The sequence below is a fragment of the Urocitellus parryii genome, chromosome 3, assembly GCF_045843805.1.
Source record: "Urocitellus parryii isolate mUroPar1 chromosome 3, mUroPar1.hap1, whole genome shotgun sequence".
NCBI lineage: Eukaryota > Metazoa > Chordata > Mammalia > Rodentia > Sciuridae > Urocitellus > Urocitellus parryii.
In genome coordinates, this window is record NC_135533.1 from 104178132 (window position 1) to 104198429 (window position 20298).

The 20298-nt window shown below is 36.9% G+C and overlaps 1 protein-coding gene across 1 annotated transcript in view; it reads left to right on the top strand.

The window, feature by feature from the left end:
* Positions 1 to 20298, top strand: part of Abca13 (ATP binding cassette subfamily A member 13) — a 441561-nt gene that overhangs the window by 305443 nt on the left and 115820 nt on the right. The window contains exon 49 of the mRNA XM_077796801.1: positions 1000 to 1108. Coding sequence (XP_077652927.1) covers positions 1000 to 1108 — 109 coding nt within the window. The remainder of the gene's footprint in view (positions 1 to 999; positions 1109 to 20298) is intronic.

Genomic DNA, 20298 nt, shown 5'->3' on the forward strand with positions numbered 1-20298 from the left:
ATGAGGGGGTCTGTTTTATGAATTGTTTATGAAGTGGAATGAGAAAGAGTTAGGGAATATTGTCTTGTGTAGCAGGATTTTTTTTTAATGACATGAGCAATATTTAAATTACTCAGCTCTTCCTATCAACACAATAGCTATCACTCAGGATCCCACTTTAAGAATATTTGGGTTGGCAGGCAAGTGACTCGAGGACTGGTTCTTAATTTTGGAGAAACTTCTGTGGAAAACTTAAATAGTTTTTCTGTGAGTTAACTTTCTGTGGGGTAGCTTTAATTCTTCAAAATGGCTTGTTACAAAAGACAGGATTGGCTAGAGAAATGAGCTCTTCATTCACTTAAATTAAGACCCACATGCGCTGGTTGATTCTTTATATTTCTTGAAGTTACCATGCTTTCCGGACCAAGCATATATTTTTCATTAAAATATTGATATCTTGAAATATAGGTAGTGATAGTTTGATCAGTATTTTTTATGATACTTATGCCAATTTTAATAACACCATCTTTCTCTTTTTTTTGTCTCCTTTAACTTTCTCCTATCCAACAGGCACGTGGCTGTATTCTCCATGCTCAGCAAATGTTCAATTTGATTTATTTTGAGAAATAATGTTCCACATTCAGTTATTAATTTGAAAGTAATCATTTTTTCTGATCATCTTCCACGATTTTAATTTGCAGGTCAAATTTCATTAGCTTACCAACTGAGAAAGAAAAAAAATGATGGGCTTCAGTTCCTTTTTCCCCTGTGACTATAATTATAGAGCAACATTCACATTTGTTCTGGGGAAAATTAATCTATTTTTAACTGTAATTATATGCTTGAGATAAATATAAAATTAGCAGACTAGAATTGACTGCTCACTGTCAGCCACGCCACGACGTTACTTTGAGTCCTACATTCAGGTGCTGTTGAAGCTAATTGACACATGCATTCCTGGGCTCCAGAATAGACTTAAAGAATAATTTCATTGGAGTCATTAAATTATTTCTCTTTTAGGTATGGTATAATCAGAAGGGTTTTCACTCTCTACCCTCCTACTTAAATCATCTAAACAACATTATTTTGTGGCGACACTTACCCCCTGCTGTGGACTGGAGACAATACGGTAATGTTATTTTCATGTATTATTAGACTATTTTCCAGAGAAAAATATTTGTTAAAAATGAAAGAAACAGAAAAGGTTTTGAATAGGAAAGTGAAGAGTGGGAAGGTCTGTAGCAATAGTCAACCAATGTGTAAAGATATACAAATTGCAGGCTCTCTCTGATTCTGTGTGTATGTCATGAAATGTTGAACCTTCTTGTAACTGTGACCTCATCTGCAAGATAAAGTGAGCCAAAGGTGACTTGAGAGTTCTCTCTTCAAATGATTCTGTGGCTTTCACATCTTAGAGAAGCAAGGATGAATTCTCTTTTTAAAGACTATTTTATGGAATTCTGCAGTATAGAATACTATCCACCCCTCTGTTTAATCATCAGGAAGGTGATTTATTATGGGCCCTCAACTCATCAATTAGCTATGTTGATCACTGACTGATTACTTATGCTTTCTTATTTTGGTAAATGACACAGATCCGTTTCTGGAATCTGGAAATAATTTATTGGTTTAAGAGTATATTGGTTTTACTTGAATAGATAAAACTGTAATTTATCAAGTTAATTCAGTTTCTTAGGAAAAAAACAGGAAGGAGAGAAACAGGAAGTATAAGCAAAGATGGGCCTTATCCATTACAATTTATTCACAAAATGCATTTGTTGAAGTATTAATTCATATAGAAATCAATGATGAAAAATTACTCTGATAGGCTTTTACTTGACTCCAACCTTACCTTATGTTTCCACATTTGCTTTTCTTGCCTGCCAATTTTTTTTTTTGTGTGTGTATGTATGAGTATGTGTATCAGGAATTGAATTTAGGACCTGGCACAGGACCTAGCACTGCACAAGTGCTCTTCCACTGAGCTATACCCCCAGTCTGTTACCAGTTTTTAAAAATAAAATAAATTTATTTTGTGGCACAATAATCATTTCATAATCATAGGAGGTAATAAAAAACATCACAAATGACTATGACTAAGAGAAGCATAAAAGAAGTATAAAGTCATACAGGATAGGGACAGTACGAATGTCATTTTTAAGGAACAGAAATGTACTAAAAATTCCATGAGATATTTGAATATCCAAGGTCTCAAGTAAATTTTTATATCAATTTAGAACATAGGCAATGTTTGCTTCCTTTACTGATTAGAAAACTGATGTTCAGAAAAATCACCTATCAGCTGTGACTCTGAAAATGTTTGATTCTAAGTCCTTGATTGGATTCTATGTCTAGCTTATAGTGAGCCTTTGCTTTTCTATTCCATAAAGAGGGAGGTTACTTCTGCTGGTCATCTTCATGAAAGGGAGTAATTTACATCGGATCTTAAAGGACAGAAGGTTGAGGTCAGCAAACCATTCTGGGTCTAAGCAAGAGAAATCATGGTGTGCATTCAGCTTACCTGAAAGAGTCAGTTTGACCTCATTGTAAAGTTGAATAGAGAGAGAGAGATAATTGTTGATCCCTCTGGAAAGATCATTTGAGGTCAAGTTCTGCCTGACCTTGACCGCCAGGGTAAAGAGTATGAATTTTGAAAGCTTTAGACAGTCTTTCCCATTATTTGAGGATAAGAATGGCATGATCAAGGTAATATGTTATGAACAGTGATTTGAAAGCCATAAATTAAAGGGGAGAGTTGATAGCAATCATGTGACCTGTTGGAAGGATGCTTCTTACCATTTAGAGGAATCCACGCAAGGCCAGGATAAATCTGGAGGAAAAAAAATATGATAAAGTTCAAACAGATGGGAGAAAAGGTTGGACAAGAAAGGACTTAAGAATCTAAAATATAAATCTGAGCTTTTGAAATTGAATGACTTACTGCTCAGTACTGATGGCACTGTAAGAAATGTCAGGAGGAAGAAACATTTTCAAGGAAGGGGCAAAATGATTTGCATGGGGTCAGAGGTGTTGGTTGATTCACACATATAGACAGAAATGTTCAATAGGATTCAGAAAACTAGAGAGAAAAGATCAGCAGAGAAGTCCTCAGTAACCCTAGCCCCAACCTTAATAATAATTATAATAAAAGATAATGGTGGTCAATAAATGAGCTCCCACCCAGGTCAAAGATACAGAGAGAAAAGAGCCAGAGGCAGAACATAATTGGTAGAACACAGAGGCTGTAGCCCTAGAGGTAGACAGATCTTGGCCCAGAGGCCAGGGAAGTGCAGAGTTTCAAGAAGTGTAGGAAAAGGGTTGAGCTATTCCAGAGTCATCAGGGTGAATGAGAGTATCAGGATTTGGCTGCTCACCTGCATAGGACAAACCAAGTGAGTTATAGAAATGAAAATGATGGTAGAGGGAACACAGCAGAGAAAATAAAGGCTGTAGGAGACCAAACAGATAAACTCTGTTTTATTTGACTGTGGAAAGAAGAAGAAGAGAAATTGTGTGTGTGTGTGTGTGTGTGTGTGTGTGTGTATGCATGTATGTGTGCTTGCACACGTATGTGAGATAAGGAGTGATAGAAGGTTTCGGTAGGCTGATGAGATGAAGAAATATGTTTTGAACATTCAGGAATGAAAAGGAAAATTGATGGATTAAGATTTACAACGAGGCAGAGAAAGAACCTAAGTAAAGGGGTTTATCTTGAAAAGGTGGGCGTATCTTCATGTGATACAGGGGGAGTGAAAAGAAACCCACGGTGGAAACTTGGGAAATGAGAAAAATCATGGAAATTTATGCCAGCTGGTTTTGATCTCTATGAAAAGGAGGTAAGACTAAAGTGACAGTGGTGGACCTTGATAATTGTAAAACTCTGTAAAACTTTGACATCGAGAATGTATGAGAGAGCAGATATTTATGAAATTATGTCTGAGAATCAAAGAAATGCTTATTTAAGCATACTATTCTTATTTGTTTATTTATTTATTTATTTATTTATTTATTTATTTATTTATTTAGTGGTACAGAGTATTAACTTTCTGCAGCATGGGTTGTTGGCCAGCTCCCTCCTGTTCTTCCTTCCCTTGGGTGTTCAGGGGAGGGAACAGAGTAGCTACTATTAGTAGCTACTATTATCCTGGTCTCATTTAAGGTGAACAGGTGGAAATGAACTTTGCTATCAGAGTTTTTCTGCCACTAGATTAGAGATTCACAGCATTCACAGAGATGCAGATGCATTTTACAGGTGAAGTAAGGAAGACTCATACATCATCAAGATATCAGGGTAGGAAGCATCAGGCCTTCACTTCACCCATGGAAACATTAAATAAAAACACCTAGAAAGTGACTAAATTAACTTTGTATGAGCTCTTTCAATCAAAAGTTCTACAATAAGCAATCATCCAATAAAGAAAAAGCAGAAAATTTCAGGGTATTTTTTTTTATTTGCTCTTGTGTCTCCCTCCTTGGAGTGGTCTGGTATGACTTGGGGGAAGTGGTGGCCAAATCCCCAGTTTCTTTCTTTGAGCTATGGTGTGTTCTGTGAAAATCATGGAATTGCAGACCAGCAGATGCTGGGGCAGGAGACTAATGATTAAGGAATGTAAAGAACTACTAAGGCCCAAGAAGAAGCAGGACCAAAACTCTAAGAGAAATTAAGGTATTTAAAGGTAGCCATGTGCATGGGGGAATTAGTAAAAACAAATCCACAGGCCTATGGAAAACATATGTGCAGGAAAGGCCTGAGGAGACTATGAATCTTCACTCCAGGTTGGTTAGGTAAGGTCTTTCCCTGCCCAGAGCCAATGGGTAACACTGGGGGAGGTGGTTATTTTGTTAGACACACAATTTTCAACAAAAATTTAATAAGGTTTCTCAAAATTTGGGATTTGGTTATCGAACAGGTGTAGTGAGGCCATCAGATCAGGAAACAATTGCCTTTGAAAAGATGGTTATCATACTTACAAATACAATAAAGGGTCATGTCACACCAATCTGGGCTACAGGGGAAAGACCAGGGTTCATCAGGAGAGAGGGAATAGAAGAAAGATTTATTAGCAAGAGCATTTTTTTGGGGGGGGGGTAGTGAATGGGGCATATCAGGGTATGCAGATCTGGGATTGGGTGGTTGTGTTAATTTCAGCAGGCTCTAGAGTGTAGGGGCTGTCCCTGGTTGCTGGTATCTGGTCCTGGGGTGATTAGAAAGGGGAATAGTTACTCCAAATGTAAGAGGTCAGTGAAGGTTGTCGGTGTAAAGTGTGGGTTCTGAATTGTATAGTCTGCATATGAAAAAACTCTGGAAGGTGAGTTGTGTGCTATCTATAGGAATTAACTTGCCTAGGAAAGGGGCAGTCCCTCCAGGGTCAGCAAGACCCTAAGATGTCAATAAATCAAAAATAAAGAAAGCTGATTAGTAAAAACAAAAAGGAAAAATCCATCCAATAAAACAAAATAAATATTCAGATATCATTCCTGAAGTAACATGGGTACTGGATTTGCATGAAAAAAATAGTTTTCATAAAACCATCTTAAATATGCTCAGGGAGCTAAGGAAAAACACAGTGAGCCAACAGATATCAGAAAAATAATATATGAATAAAATGAGAATTTCGGTAAAATGAGAGGAATTGTAAAAATAACAGAAAATCTTGAGAAGAAATACATAACTGAATTGAAAAGGGGTTTAATGACAGACTCAGAGAGGCAGAGGAAAAAAAAATGGACTTTGAAGTTGGGTCATTTGATACTGAGTCTGAGGAACAAAAAGAAAAGGGGGGGGAAAAGAGTCAAAAGTAAATATGACCAAAGAAACTTATAGGACAACCTCCAATAGACCAACACAATTCCATCAAGGAAATTTTTATAGCAAAAACAAAAGAAGAGGGAAATTAATTTAAAAAACAAGATTCAAAAAGTTTCCAAATTTGAGGAAAGACATGAATATACAGATACAACAAGCTTCATGACCTGAACTTCAAGCAGGACAGAACCAAAAGACACATACCAAGACATTACAATCAAGCTGCTAGAAGACAAGGAGAGTATCCTGGAAGGTGCAAAATTAACTAATCATACATCAGGAATCTTCATCACTGTTATTAGTACATTTCTCAACAGAAACATTGCAGATCAGGCATTGGGATGATACATTTTCAGTACTGACATGTCAAGGAAATTAAACAAGAACTCAGTGTCTGGCAAAACTGTTTTAAAAATGAGAAGAAAATTTATACATTTCCAGATAAATAAAAGTTGAGGAAGTTCATTACTACCATGCCTTCCTACAAGAAATGCTAAATTGGAGTTCTTTAAGTTAAAATAAAGGAACGGTAGATAGTAACCCAGTCATATGAAAGTGTGAAGTTTCCCAGTAAAGCTAAACACGTGCAGAAATATAAAAACCAGTATTGTAAATTTGACTTATAACTCCACTTTTTATTCTACAAGATTTAAAGTCAATAGCATAAAATATAAGTCTGTGCTACACAACATATTAAGATGTAAATTGTACATGAGGAATATAAAATATATGTGTGGATGAGTGGAGCTATAAAGGAATAGATTTTTTTTATATGTGATTGAAATTAAGTCAGAATAATTTTCAAATTACTACAACTTTATGATGTGATATATAATTCCCATGGTAACCACAAAGGAAATATCTGTACTATATACACAAAAGGCAATGAAAAGAGAACAAAAACTTGTCACCATAAAACAATCAACTATTCAAAAAGGAAGGCATTAAGGGTACAAAGAGGCACAAAATTTCTGTACCGCATATAGGTAACGAATAGGAAAATGGCAACAGAAAGTACTTGCCTCATAGAAATTACTTTAAATTTAAATACCTTAAACTTGCTTGACAAAAGACATAGATTGACATAATGAATAACTGTAAAGATGATCCAACTTCATCCTGTCTACCAGAAACTCAGTTTAGATCTAAGGACATTTATAGATTTACTGTAAGGATGGGGGAAAATAATTACATGCAAATAGTAACCAAAAAGAGTAGCAACAGATATACAAATATCAGATGAGATGAATTATAAATTAAAATATTGTTTCAGAGATAAAGAAAGGCATTGTGTAATGGTAAGAAGGTCAATGTACCAAGATGATGTAACAGTGATAAATAAATTCCAAATACCAGAGGTCCTAGATATAGAAAGCAGACATGCACAGAATTAAAGGAAGAAATCGACAGCTCAACAATAATATTAGGAGACATTAATACCCAACTTTCAATAATAGACAGAATTACCAGGAAGATCAGTAAGGAAATAGAGGACTTGGACCACTGGGGCCAATTGGACCTATCAGACATGTATAGAGAACACTGTGCCCAACAATAGCAAAGTACACATTTTTGTCCAGTGCTTGTGGAACATTCTCCAGGGCCAACCATATGTTAGTTCACAAATTAAGTATTAATAAATGCAGGAGGATTGAAATAAGGCAAAGTAGCTTTTTTGATTACAGTGGAATGAAACCAGCAATATTAGCAGAAGAAAAAGTAGAAAAATTGTATAACATTCAGGAATCAATCAATAAATACACTCTTATACAACCAGTGAATTAACGAACATATCCCAAGGAAGATTATAAAATCCCTCAAGACAAATGAGAACATAGTAGATAAGAACCTATGGGATGAAACAAAAGCAGAACAATGAGGGAAAATTTATAGCTGCACATTATTATTTTAAAAAGGAGTAAGATCTCAAGCTGGCATGGTAGCATGGCTGCAATTCCAGCAACTCAGAAGGCTGAGGCAGGATAATTGCAAGTTCAAGGTCAGCCTCAGCAATTTAGCCAGGCCCTAAGCAACTTAGCTAGACCCTGTTTCAAAAAATTAATTCATTTAATTTTTAAAAGGGGTTGGGGATGTGGCTTAGCGGTTAAGTGCCCCTGGATTCAATCACTGGTACCAATAGCAAAGAAAGAAAGAAGGGGAGACGGAGAGGTGGGGTGGGGGAAGGGGAGGATAGGGGGGTGGGGGGAGGGGGAGGAAGAGAACGCAGAGAAACTACATCTTAAAGGAATAAAGGTCTCACCTAACTTTAAATTTATCACCTAACTTTACATCTTCAGAAACTATAAACAATGTAGGAATTAAGCCTAACACACTTAAATTGCAAGGTAATAATAAAGCTTAGAGCAGAAATAAACAAAATAGAGAAAAGAAAAATGACAGAAAATCATCAAAATCAAGAGTTGGTGCACTGAAAGAAAAAAAATGACAGATTGGCTAAGGAAGAAAAATGATTTAAAATAACTAAATCAGAAATAAAAGGAAGAAAATTACTACTTATTATTTTACAGAAATCAAGAGGATTTCACAAGCCTTATCAACAATTGTACACCAACTAATTAGATAACCTAGATGAAATGGATAGATTGCCAGAAATGCACACCCTACATGAATGAAGTATGAAGTATTTGAAAGTATAAATAGACTCCACAGTTACAGTGTAATGGTATAATAATGATGTAATTTTCTGCACAGAGTGACATGAGAACTCAGGTGACTGCCACTGTCTAATCTGGGGTAAGCAGAGTCGTTGTGGAGAACAGGATCTTTCATTCGTGTCTTAAAGGATTAGTAAGATTCAGGCAATTTGCTTAGAAAGAAGGAGTGGGGATGGGGAGAGACTAAGTGGGAGGTAGATGCTTTAGAAGGGAATTCCAGGCAGGGTAAACACATCTGAGAAGCTTTCGGATTGGGGCATAAGATATGCCGCCATCAGCATCTGCAGGTGGTCCAGGCAGGGAAGTGACAGGAGAGCCTGGACTGTGGGCTGAAGCTCCTCTTCAGCCATGGAGATGAAAACTTTATCACAAGAGCAGAGAAGGGTTCTGTTGTATCAGCATAAGTAGGTTTATATTTTGAGGAGAAGGATGAAGAAGATTCAGTAATGCATGACCTTTGGTTTATGAAATGCAAACCACTGGTCATAGTAATGGGAATTTCCCCTCCCAAATGATAGAATGGTGCTACCACCAATATATATTTTAATTCATAGGAGCTTCCATTAAACAAATAAGACTAAAGTTTGACTCTGGGTATAAGCCATGATCCCAAGCATTGCACTTGGTTGAATCCCTGTCTGGGAACACCTGAGCAATGTTGATTTCGGTGCTGCTGACTTCACTAGGTTGGATCCCATCTGCAATGCTTCCCAAGTTACCAGATGTTTCTAAGGATGCTCATCTCAGAAGCATCTACTGAAACAAGTGGGGTTGTCATTTGTTGAAAGTTGCTTTGACTTAAAAAATACATTTATTTTCAGTTAATAGAAATTTCTTTAAAGGTAGTTTACTTGCTTTTGTCAAAATTTCAATTCTAATTCGACTTACTTATGCAGTCAGCATGGGAAAGGAAGGTTTGTGCAATGAATTGGGAACATAGGAGACAAAGCACCATAGGAGGGTTTTTTGTGAGTTATTAGTCAAAACATTTATTAAGAACTCCTAGTAGTAGGGCTCTGAACAGAAATATTTCATCACATTCTTTGATGTTTGCCTGTGCATATGAGAAATGGACAGAGCTTAAGTCAGCCTAATAACTATAATTAAACCAAAGTTTACCCTGATAAGGAACTTGAGAACACAAGCTGTGTCTTTCTTGTGGTTTTGGCCCCAGCAGCTCTAGAGCATCGGACTATGGAGGCATCCCAGCAATCAGAGCTGAATGCATGGGTGGGTGTGTTACACAGATAACACATGACACTTATCTTCTGATGGCCTCATGATGGAATCTCAGCAGATGAAGATATTCCTTTTTGGAGATGAAGGAACTTTCTGAATCCAAATGCTGGCCACTTTAAAAAAAAAAAAAAGAAAGACAGATTCATGAGAACCCAGGCTGGTCTCTCTTCTTATCTCAGTGATCTTGCTACTTGGGCCCCCAATTTTAAGCATGAAACTCAATGAAAAACGTACATATTATAGATCATTCCAATGGAGTTGATTGCTGTAATCTTGGAAAGGTGGTAATGGCCAAGGCTAAGAAGATGCAAATTGCAAAGTGAATTAATCCTCCAAGGTGGGCTATTTCTTCTTGCAGAAGTATGAGTGCAGTTGGAATGTTCTGCTCTGGCTACAACAGATGCCAAAATTTTTTGGGGTGATGGAAGAAGAACTTTGCAAAAATACCACCTGGAACCTAAGGGAAAGACAAGATTTGAGAGTGCACAATCAGATAAAGGAATACATTTCCATATCCGAGGTTTTATCCCCTCTTTTATGCTCATGTCAAAATTTAATCATACTTGCTATAATAATTTATGTCAGAATCCCAAGGGAACTTAAAAGTCAGCTGAGGTCAAACTCCTAATCTTAACTTTGCTTTCTCTTGTATATCCCATAATAAATCAGCAAATCTTCTCCCTTCTGCCCTTGAAATTCTGTAGGTACATGTTTTCAATACTTTTACTACAAATCTTACCTTGTCCTAAGTGCTGTCTGCTTTTATGTGAATGCTCGCACCAGCTTATATTGGGGCTCCCTGTAGCTGCCCATGCCCTGCTCTCATTGTCTCATCTCTCCTTAAGTGTCCATGTCACCCAGGGAATGTGTCCATCAGATCATGGCATCCCTCTGGATGTGTTTGTTAAAATAAAACAAAATTCTTCCCTGTAATTTACAGCCCCTTTCTGTTCTGCCTCAACACTCTATCCCCATGTATCTCAAACCCCTTCTCTGCATCTCTGAAAAAGGTTCAGCTTGAACAATACTGGACTCTTTGCTATCTCCCATCTGTGAATCTCAAATCACAGTTCCCTTTATCAAGAATTTTCTGTCCTTCATATTTATAGGGCTTGCTCACTCATACTCTTTTAGGTTCTCCCAGTGATGTTCAATTCTTTATCTTCCTCTCAAATAATGAAAAAAAAAAAAAACAGAAACAAAAAAATAAATCTAACACTGCATGCCTATCACAAGTCACCTCACTTAACCCTTCAATCATACACCATCTGTCCAAGTTCTTTCTTCTTCTGGTTCCTCTCTTCTGAAAGCATTTTTTTTTTTGGTTGAAATTCCACTTATATTGATTCAGCAATAAAATATAATCAAGATGTTGACATTTTGCTGGCAAAGTGTTTCTAAAATGTTAAAATTGTCCTTCTTGCCCAACACTCAGGACTTTTAGTGCCTCACATATACATTCTTGATAAAACCTCTGCTTCTAAATGGGCATGCACTGCCTCCTGCCAACCTATCATTTCAGCCTCATCTCTTTTTATGCTCTCATTGCTGTTACCCTGGCATGTCCAGGCCTTTACCTCCAATGGACTGCCATCCCTGGGGGCCTGAGAATCTGCAGAGTCCCTGTCAAGACTGCCTCTCTCTTGCCACGCTCGGTGGTGCATGCCTATAATCCCAAGCTCCAGAGGCAGAGACAGGAGGATCACCAGTTCAAAGCCAACCTCAGCAACTTAGCAAGGCCCCCAGCAACTGAGTGAGACCCTTTCTCAAAAAAAAAAATGTGGATATGGCTTAGTGGTCAAGTGCCCCTACGTTCAATCCCCAGTACCAAAACCAAAACAAAACCCACACAAAAATCCAACCAACCAACCAATCAACCAAACAAAATACTACTTTAAGCACCTTAAGCATTTCTGCTAAACTTTAAAAAGAAAGTTTAACTAAGGTATCACCTAAATTCACTGAGATTCTTCCTTACCCAATGAGTGGCTTCATTTATATTGTTCCATAGATATTAGCTTCTAAAGTTCATGCATATAACCATTTTTAGCAAGCATTTGTACATCATGAAAAATATTTTCAAGATAGTAGGGCATTGGAGCAGCTAGTATTTTGCATTAGCATTATTTGTTTGCATTGCTATATTTTGTAATAAGAATGTAAATACCTCACAGAAGATGTTATGCCTTTGATGTTCAGAGTTTCTAAAGTCTTTATCCGTAGAGGATTTTAATAAATATTTTATTCAAATAAATGAGCCTTGGCACAATTATTATACAATTACTATAGTATATTCCATTACTATAATTAGATTCTATAATAAAGATAAATATACAGTAAAATAAATAGTTGCTACTTTATTATTATGACTTTTTAAGTTGGCATAAATATATTGAATTGAAATTAAATAGATATAGAATAATGAACATAAGAGGAAATTTATTTTAATAAGATAGAAGTCAAAACAAAAGATTAATCATCACTCCTAAGTGGATAAGAGGGATCTTATTCCAGAAAGAGAGAACAAGAAGAAAAGAGACAGGGTATTTTTTGCCTTACCTTGGGCCCAGAGCAATGGAGTCAGTCACCTATGGACTGGGATCTCTGAAACTATGAGTAGCAAATAAACTTTCTTCTTCTAAAATTGTTCTTGTCAGGTCTTTTGGTTACAGAGATGAAAAAAAAACTACAAAAATAAAAGATACCCAACAGCTATTGGATATTAGGAGCTAGTCAGCCTTTATGACCTTTACTCTTATCAAAGACAGTTGGGTTGGATGTTCAGCACACCCCACTGGGCCCTGCTGACTCAGTGGCTGAGGGTGGTTGCAGAACCAGAGTGTGGGCTAACCCTGCCTCCCACTGCCATGTTCAGTCTAGTTGCTACCAGTTGGATGTGGAGGCTCTTATTCACATTTATCCCTGCAGATTCGGGCAAGGGTCTGAGGTAAAGAGAAGTGGTGATTGGCTTCCCTTAACTCTGCCTCATTAAGACTCATCACTCCTTCCTTGGTGGGATGGAGGCTCAAATTACCTCTGCATCTCAGTGGAACCATCATTGTGCCAACTATCTCTGTTGGGTAGGGTATGGAATATGGGCTTCCTCATGGTACCTTCTGGAACAGCAGAGGATGGGAACAGTTTTCTCAGTCATTGGCTGGAGTAGGGAAGGTGTTGCTAAAAAAGTATTCTTCTACTAGGCACTTTTTCCCAGTTTCTTTGACTTTCTTGGAACTTTTCTTTTCTGTGCCTATTGACAGTTCGAATCTGGAAGTTTCTGCTCAACCTTGTCAGGGATATCTGGGAAGCAATAAAGCAACTCAGGAAATTCACCACTGTGTCCTTCAAGTCTCATGGTCACAGGCCACCAGCTTTGCACCTGTGAGAAACTTTCCATGCATGTTTGTGTGTTGTGTCCCCCAGGGGTTTTGAGCTGTAAGAGTGAAGAACAGAGATTACTCCATCTTGGAGGGACTGGATTGTGGTTTCTGCTTCTTACCCACAACCTTGAAAGCTTGTGGGTCATAGAATACCACTTATGGAGTATGACAGGAAAAAATAATGTACCCCCAGTTCTTTACCCAGTGAAGATATTGTCCATAAAGTAAGTAGGACATAGAGATATCTTTATTATAGAACATGGCTCAAAAGATTTAACAATAAGTCTATTGTTAGCAAAGAAGACCCCTCAAAAGATAGCCATTTGTGGTTTTAACCCAAAGGAAGATCATAAAACTATTGAATCCATAGAATAAAGAAAGAACCTGGATGAAGATTTGTTCTAGTGAAGCATATTGATAATGTATATGTTTCATATATGGTAAAAAAATAATGGAAAGTCAACATGATCCACAAAATAGAAGATGCATAACATAGCATATAGTTAATGTGGAGACATAAAGAAAATTGTGGGAAGAAATAATTAGTATCAAAATGAGAACAGAGTTTACTTCAGATGGGTTTTGAATTGGATTATAATTTATTTTAATTTTATTCTTTACCCTATTTTAAAATTTAAGACATCTTTACAGTTGGCTTCTGTTATTCAATGATAGTAATAATTAATATTGATAAAAAAAAATCAATGTTTCCAGAAGTTTCTAAAAAGGGGAAGAGAGGGAGAAGTCATCAAAATGCCATTCAGTAAGAAGAGTTCACGTATTTCTCTAAATACTCTCTGATTGAGTTAACTTTTTAACTCATATATCTGATGATTTCATGGTGAATTAATTGAAAGACCACAAACTTTTCCACACAATTGATGCCAAGGCAAGTCTTTTCTTTTGCTATAGATGTTTTATAGACATCTGGGCACTAATACTTCCAAAGATATACATTTTGTAAGAGTAATGAACCCGAAAGTGACTACTTGAATTGGAGACATGTTAAATGTCTTGCTATCATAAAAGACATTGGACAAAAGCACAGATGTGCATTTTTACAAATGACAAATATACAGAGTCTAGAAACCATAGCAGATGTAGCCATAATGAGAGTGCTAAATGAGAAAAAACTAATTTTACACATTTATACATTACCGTGGGCCAATTCTTAGAAAGAGAAGCCAGAAAATAAAAGAATATTCAAACAAAGAAAAATGATTCAAATGTACTCAAAATGTACATTCTGAAACATCATTTCTGAAAACCTTTGAAGGGATTCTAGAGAGACAAGAGGCACCTTCCACTCTATTGTGGAGCTGAATCTGTGGCCCTTTCTTTGCTTTAAACTCCTTGGTCATTTTACCAACCTCATCAGGCCCAAGATTCTCTCACAGAACAATTGTTGTCTAAATAAAGTATCAAGTGCACATGATACAATGAAAATAATAACCCAATTATGGAGATTGTTTATTCCAATAATGTGGTTTCTATAGTGAGAATATCAAAGACTGCAGATGATTTTCCTAGTCTCAGAGAAAATGGATTAAATGGAGATCCAGAAAATTGAGATTATACCTTTCATTCTAGTACCAAGTATGCTTCATCTCAAATCAGTCACTAACATTTCCCTGTATCTCAGTTTCCTTCCCAACACTACATCCTTGAGTTCCTTGGACTGCATTTTTTCCATGGCATGCCCTATCCCAGGAATAATCATATCTTACCGGATTCATGATATGTGAGATAGGTCACAAACCTCCTCTCTCTCTTTGGATCTATGGAAGGAGTTCTGATTTCTAAAGTTTTGCTATTTTTTTTAAAAGAAGGGACTATAGCAGGAAGGTGTGTAAGAATGGGCCCTTGCAGTGTGATTTCTCCTACCTGCTGCTGATTGCTCAGGACCCTAAGGGAACCACAAGACTTACAGTAAAAGTAAGCTTCCTTGGTGTGTCTTCTTTGTTCTTTTCCATTTGTTACTCTTGCTTTTTTTTTAAAAAAAATTATTTATTTATTCCAATTTGTTATATATGACAGCAGAACGCATTTCAATCCACAGTACTTATACAGACCACAATTTTTCATGTCTCTTGTTGTACACAAAGTAGAGTCACACATTCCTGTCTTCATACATGTACTTGGGGTAATGAAATGATGTCCATCTCATTCTACCATCTTACCTACCCCCTGCCACCTTTGCCCTATCTAAAGTTTGTCCTTTACTCCCATCTTTTCCCTCCACCCCCATTATGAATCAACATCCTCATATCAGAGAGAAAATTTGGTCTTTGGGTTTGGGATTGGCTTGCTTCACTTAGTGGTATATTCTCCAACTCCATCTATTTACCTGAAAAAAATGCCATGATTTTATTCTCTTTTAATATTTCATTGTGTATATATACCACATTTTCTTTATCCATTCATCTACTGAAGGGTATCTAGGTTGGTTCCACAATTTAGCTATTGTTAATTGTGCTGGTATAAACATTGAAATGGCTGCTTCACTGAAGTATACTGTTTTTAAGTCCTTCAGATTTTAGACCGAGGAGTGGAATAGCTGGGTCAAATGATAGTTCCATTCCAAGTTTTCCAAGTAATCTCCATACTGCTTTCCATACTGGTTGCACCAATTTGCAGTCCCACTAACAATGTATGAGTGTGCCTTTCCCCCCTCATCCTTGCCAACACTTACTGTTATTTGTCTTCTTGATACTGCCATACTGGCGTGAGATGAAATCTTAGTTTAGATTTGCATTTCTCTAATTGCTGGAGATGTAGAACATTTTTTTCATATATTTGTTGATTGATTGTATATCATCTTCAGAGAAGTGTCTGTTCAATTCCTTGGCTCACTTATTGATAAGGTTATGTTTTATTTTGGTGTTAAGATTTTTTAGTTCTCTAGATTAGTGCTAGAGATTAGTGCTAGAGATTAGTGCTCTATCTGATGTGCTTGTGATAAAGATTTGCTCCCATTCTCTAGGCTCTCTATTTACCTCACTGATTATTTCTTTTGCCAAGAAGAAGCTTTTTATATTGAATCCATATCATTTATTGATTCTTGATTTTATTTCTTGTACTATAGGAGTCTTATTAAGGAAGTCGGGGCCTAATCCAACATGATGAAGATTTGGGCCTACTTTTTCTTCTATTAGGCACAGGGTCTCTGGACTGATTCCTAGGTCCTTGATCCACTTTTGAGTTGAGTTTTGTACATGGTGAAAGATGGGGTTTTAGTTTCATTATGCTGCATATCTTTCCCATTTTCCCAGCACCATTTGTTGAAGAGGTTATCCTTTCCCCAATGTATGTTTTTGGCGCCTTTGTCTGAGAAAAATGCAAATGCATAACATTTGTGTATATAACTCCAAGTTTATTTCACTTTTTGCAAAACACATATATAAAATCCTCTTAGTACTATTATTGTTATGTTGCAGGCATCTACAAATAGGCAACAATTAATTTTACTATTATGTATACTATGATATACGTACAAAAAAGGAGAAGGTATTAGCTTGATTTTCAAGTATGTTTGAGCCTGAAAAGCTGCCATTAAAAAATAACTAGTGTTCCATAAACATCTAATGTAGTGGTAAACCAAATTGCAATATAAAAATGAATGACTCAGTATTTATGAACCAAAAGTTCATGGACATTTCCGCTTTATGTTCGTACCCCTCGTCCCCATCTGTCTTGCTTCTGCAGCTCACATCCCAGCCTGTGAATTGTGCTTTCATTGCATATGTGAGGGTTCACATGCATCTTTAGACTTGACCCTTCCTTAAGAAGTGGTTGGACTCCCTCTCCACCCTGTTTCATGGACCCCCCCCCCCACACCCTTGGTGAACTTACAGCTTATCAAATAACCTCCCTCGCTACCTTATAGAGTCCTTTAACCATATTTACAGTTCCATAAATGGGCTGTCACCCTTGGTGGGTGTTGAGCTCCAGGGAAGGCCTGCTTGTCTGCCCCAACAGTGCACTCTGGTATTGTGGCCCTGAGAGATGCTTGTTAAATGAATTTTCAGTCCTATTAAAGAATAAGTATCAAATCTTTATCTGATCATTGATAAAATTTAATTAGATAATGTCTGATGTCCAAATTTCCACCTAAGTTAGAATAATATCAGAATGTTTTCCTATATCTGTTCTGACATGAACGTTGTGCACAGAACAGGAAGACTGTTCCAAGACCACTAGAATTCCCTGTAGGGCCATGTGGAGCATCTGTGCTTTTTTAATAAATTAAGTATTTACTCTGTGTAAAATATGTAAAATTATAGTACTCTACAGCCAGCATCAGATGAAAAACTGAAGCTCCTATGAGATGTTTTTGAGTGAGACTCCAGGAAGGAAGAAGCTATTGTAGCAATTTGCAGAGTTTTGGAGTTTATACCAGCAGCTTCCTACTTTTAAGACCCAGGTGGAGGCAGAGCCCATGGAGCCTTATATCCATGTGCACAAAACAGGAAAGGAGGGCAGGATGGCTGCCATTGGTGGGAACTCGCCTGAAGCTCAATTCATGAACTATATCAGTGTCTCTCTCTGCCATAGCTCAGGTTTCCTGTTGTTTGCCTTGCATGTTGTTGGCACCGGTGTGGATGCTCCATACTCAGGGCCCTTTGCATTGCTGGTTGAATTGATGAGAGAGGTAGAGACCAGGTCTTTGCAGATGATGGATCAGTTTTGTGCTCCTGGAAAAAATGCCACATTCAGTTTTCTGTTGCTCTTCTAGTATGCCTAGGCTGGACCATTCCATGGAGTTTCCTTTTCCTGTAAAACTCTACCATTTACCTTTCTAGAATGCTATAAACTGACTTATAAAGGAATGCATGTGTATTACACTTTCTTTTAAACATAGAATTTTATTATCAGGTTACTAAATAAGAAAAAATGTATTATGAAAACATCCAGAGTAGGGTCTGACATGTTGGGGAATTACTGTCCACAGGAGCAGTCAATCATTCTACCTGAGAGATGGGAAACCAAATGTACTCTCGCCTTCTATATTAAAACTCCAAAAAATGACAAACACAGGAAATGTGCTATACTGAAGAATAATAAATTCATAACAGAGGAATGAGGGCATAGAAAGCAAATATTAGAGCCCCATTTTCAGTGTTTCAGCAATGAATCTAATGGTTTAAGGTAAGAAAAGCATTTATGCAACCTGGTCAAATAAAGATTCAACCTTTGTAGTTTAAAATTCTATTGTTGAACTCTCCACAAAAATATTTGTAGCTTTTCAGTGCAGAATGAGCTGCAGAAGTGTTTGACATCCAACATGTTTTCTTGCCACTGTATGGATCTGTCCTTTGGAAAATCATGAGTATGTGTTGAAGAGCGGTCCATGACATGTTGGTAGAAATATGGGTTGTGGTGTCCCCAGGTTTGAATCCCAGCCTGTCATAGCTCTCAGATTCTGGAAAGCTCTTGAATACCTTCACTTTGGGTGCCTCTTGTGAAAAGGGTGTAATAATACTAGTATGATAGAGTTGCTCTATAAGAATTTGTACAAATAGCCCAGGGTCCTAAACAGCATACAATGCATGACCACAGGCTAATTTTTGTAGCTGTTCCTCAGCATCTGTGGAGAATTGGTTCCCGCCTCCACTATGGGTACCAAACTCTGCAGATGCTCAAGTCCTTTATATAAAATGACAATGGTGTGGCGTGTACATATAACTGAGTCCCATCCTCCCATGCCTAAATCATCTCTCAAGGTTACTTATAATAGCTAATGCGATGTAAATGTTATATGAGTAGTTTTTATACCATACTATTTAGGGAATAATGACAAGGGGAAAAAGTCTACACATGTTCAGTTCAGATACATCTTTCCCAAATATTTTTGATTCATGGTTAGTTGAAGCTGCAGATATGGAACCCATGAATAAGGAGATATTTTGGATATCAGCTCTTTCTCTCTGCTCACAAGTAAGTCAGGGCTTAGACAGTGTTTGAGAACCACCGTTCCCTTACTTCTATTACCATCTCTGTACTCCAGCCAATTTTATTCATCTTTCCTGTGTGTATGGGCTGTGGTGAGAAGACTGAAGATCTACTGTCCTTGGATGTCAAGTAATCAATACAGTGTTATTGACTGTAGTCACTGTGGTGTATGTTAGATCCACAGAACTTATTCGCCTTATCCATGAAATTGTACCCTTTGACCAACATCTCTCAGTGTCCTCCACACATGTTCCCTGATGAATGTCCTTTTACTCTCTGTTTTTATGAGTTTGACTTTTGAAAATCCCACACATGACTGGGGTCATGCAATATTTGTCTTTCTGTTTCTGCCTTGTTTCACTGAGCACATGTCCTCATTTTATCCATATTGTCACAAAAGACACACTTCATTTAAAAAAACATTGAATAATAATAACTGTGTATGTATGTTTGTATATGTAAATATATGTGTATACACATGTACAAACATATTTTTACATATACCACATTTTCTCTACCCATATATTCCACATTATCTGTATCCATTCATCTCTCAGTAGACACTTGGGTAACCTGTACATATTGTCCATTGTGGATAATGCTACAATGAACATGGTAGTATAGAAATTATTTTATTTCCTTTGGATATAACTTTATCAATCCTTTGGTGAGATTGATGGGTCATATGGTAGTTCTATTTTTAATTTCAGGGAGCAACTCTGTATTGTTTTACACAATAGCTGTACTAATACACATTCCCACCAGCAGTGTATAAAAGGCAGTGGATATGGTAATAGCTTGACTATGATAATCATTTTACAATGTTTACATATATTAAAACATCACATTGTGCACTTTAAACATAGATGCTCCTTGACTCAGTAATGACGTTACATTCTTATAAGCCCACTATAAATTGAAAATGTTGTAAGTAGGAAATGCATTTAATACAACTAGCCTACTAAATATTATAACTTTGCAATATAATACACTGTAGCAGATTGGTTGTTTCCCTTGTGATGTCCTGGTTGACTGAGTTGTGGTTCTCTGCCACTGTCCAGCTTCATGAAAGAGGATTATGCTGTACCTCATTATCCCAGGAAAGTTTGAGATTTAAAATTTAAAGTGTGATTTCTACTGAAGTATGAAGTAGGCAAATCACTTTTGCACTGTTCTAAAGTTAAAGAATCAAAGTTAAACCACTGGAACTTGAGGTCAGTCTTCAAATACTTTTTATTTGCCAGCAGTACCTCAATAAAGACAGAAA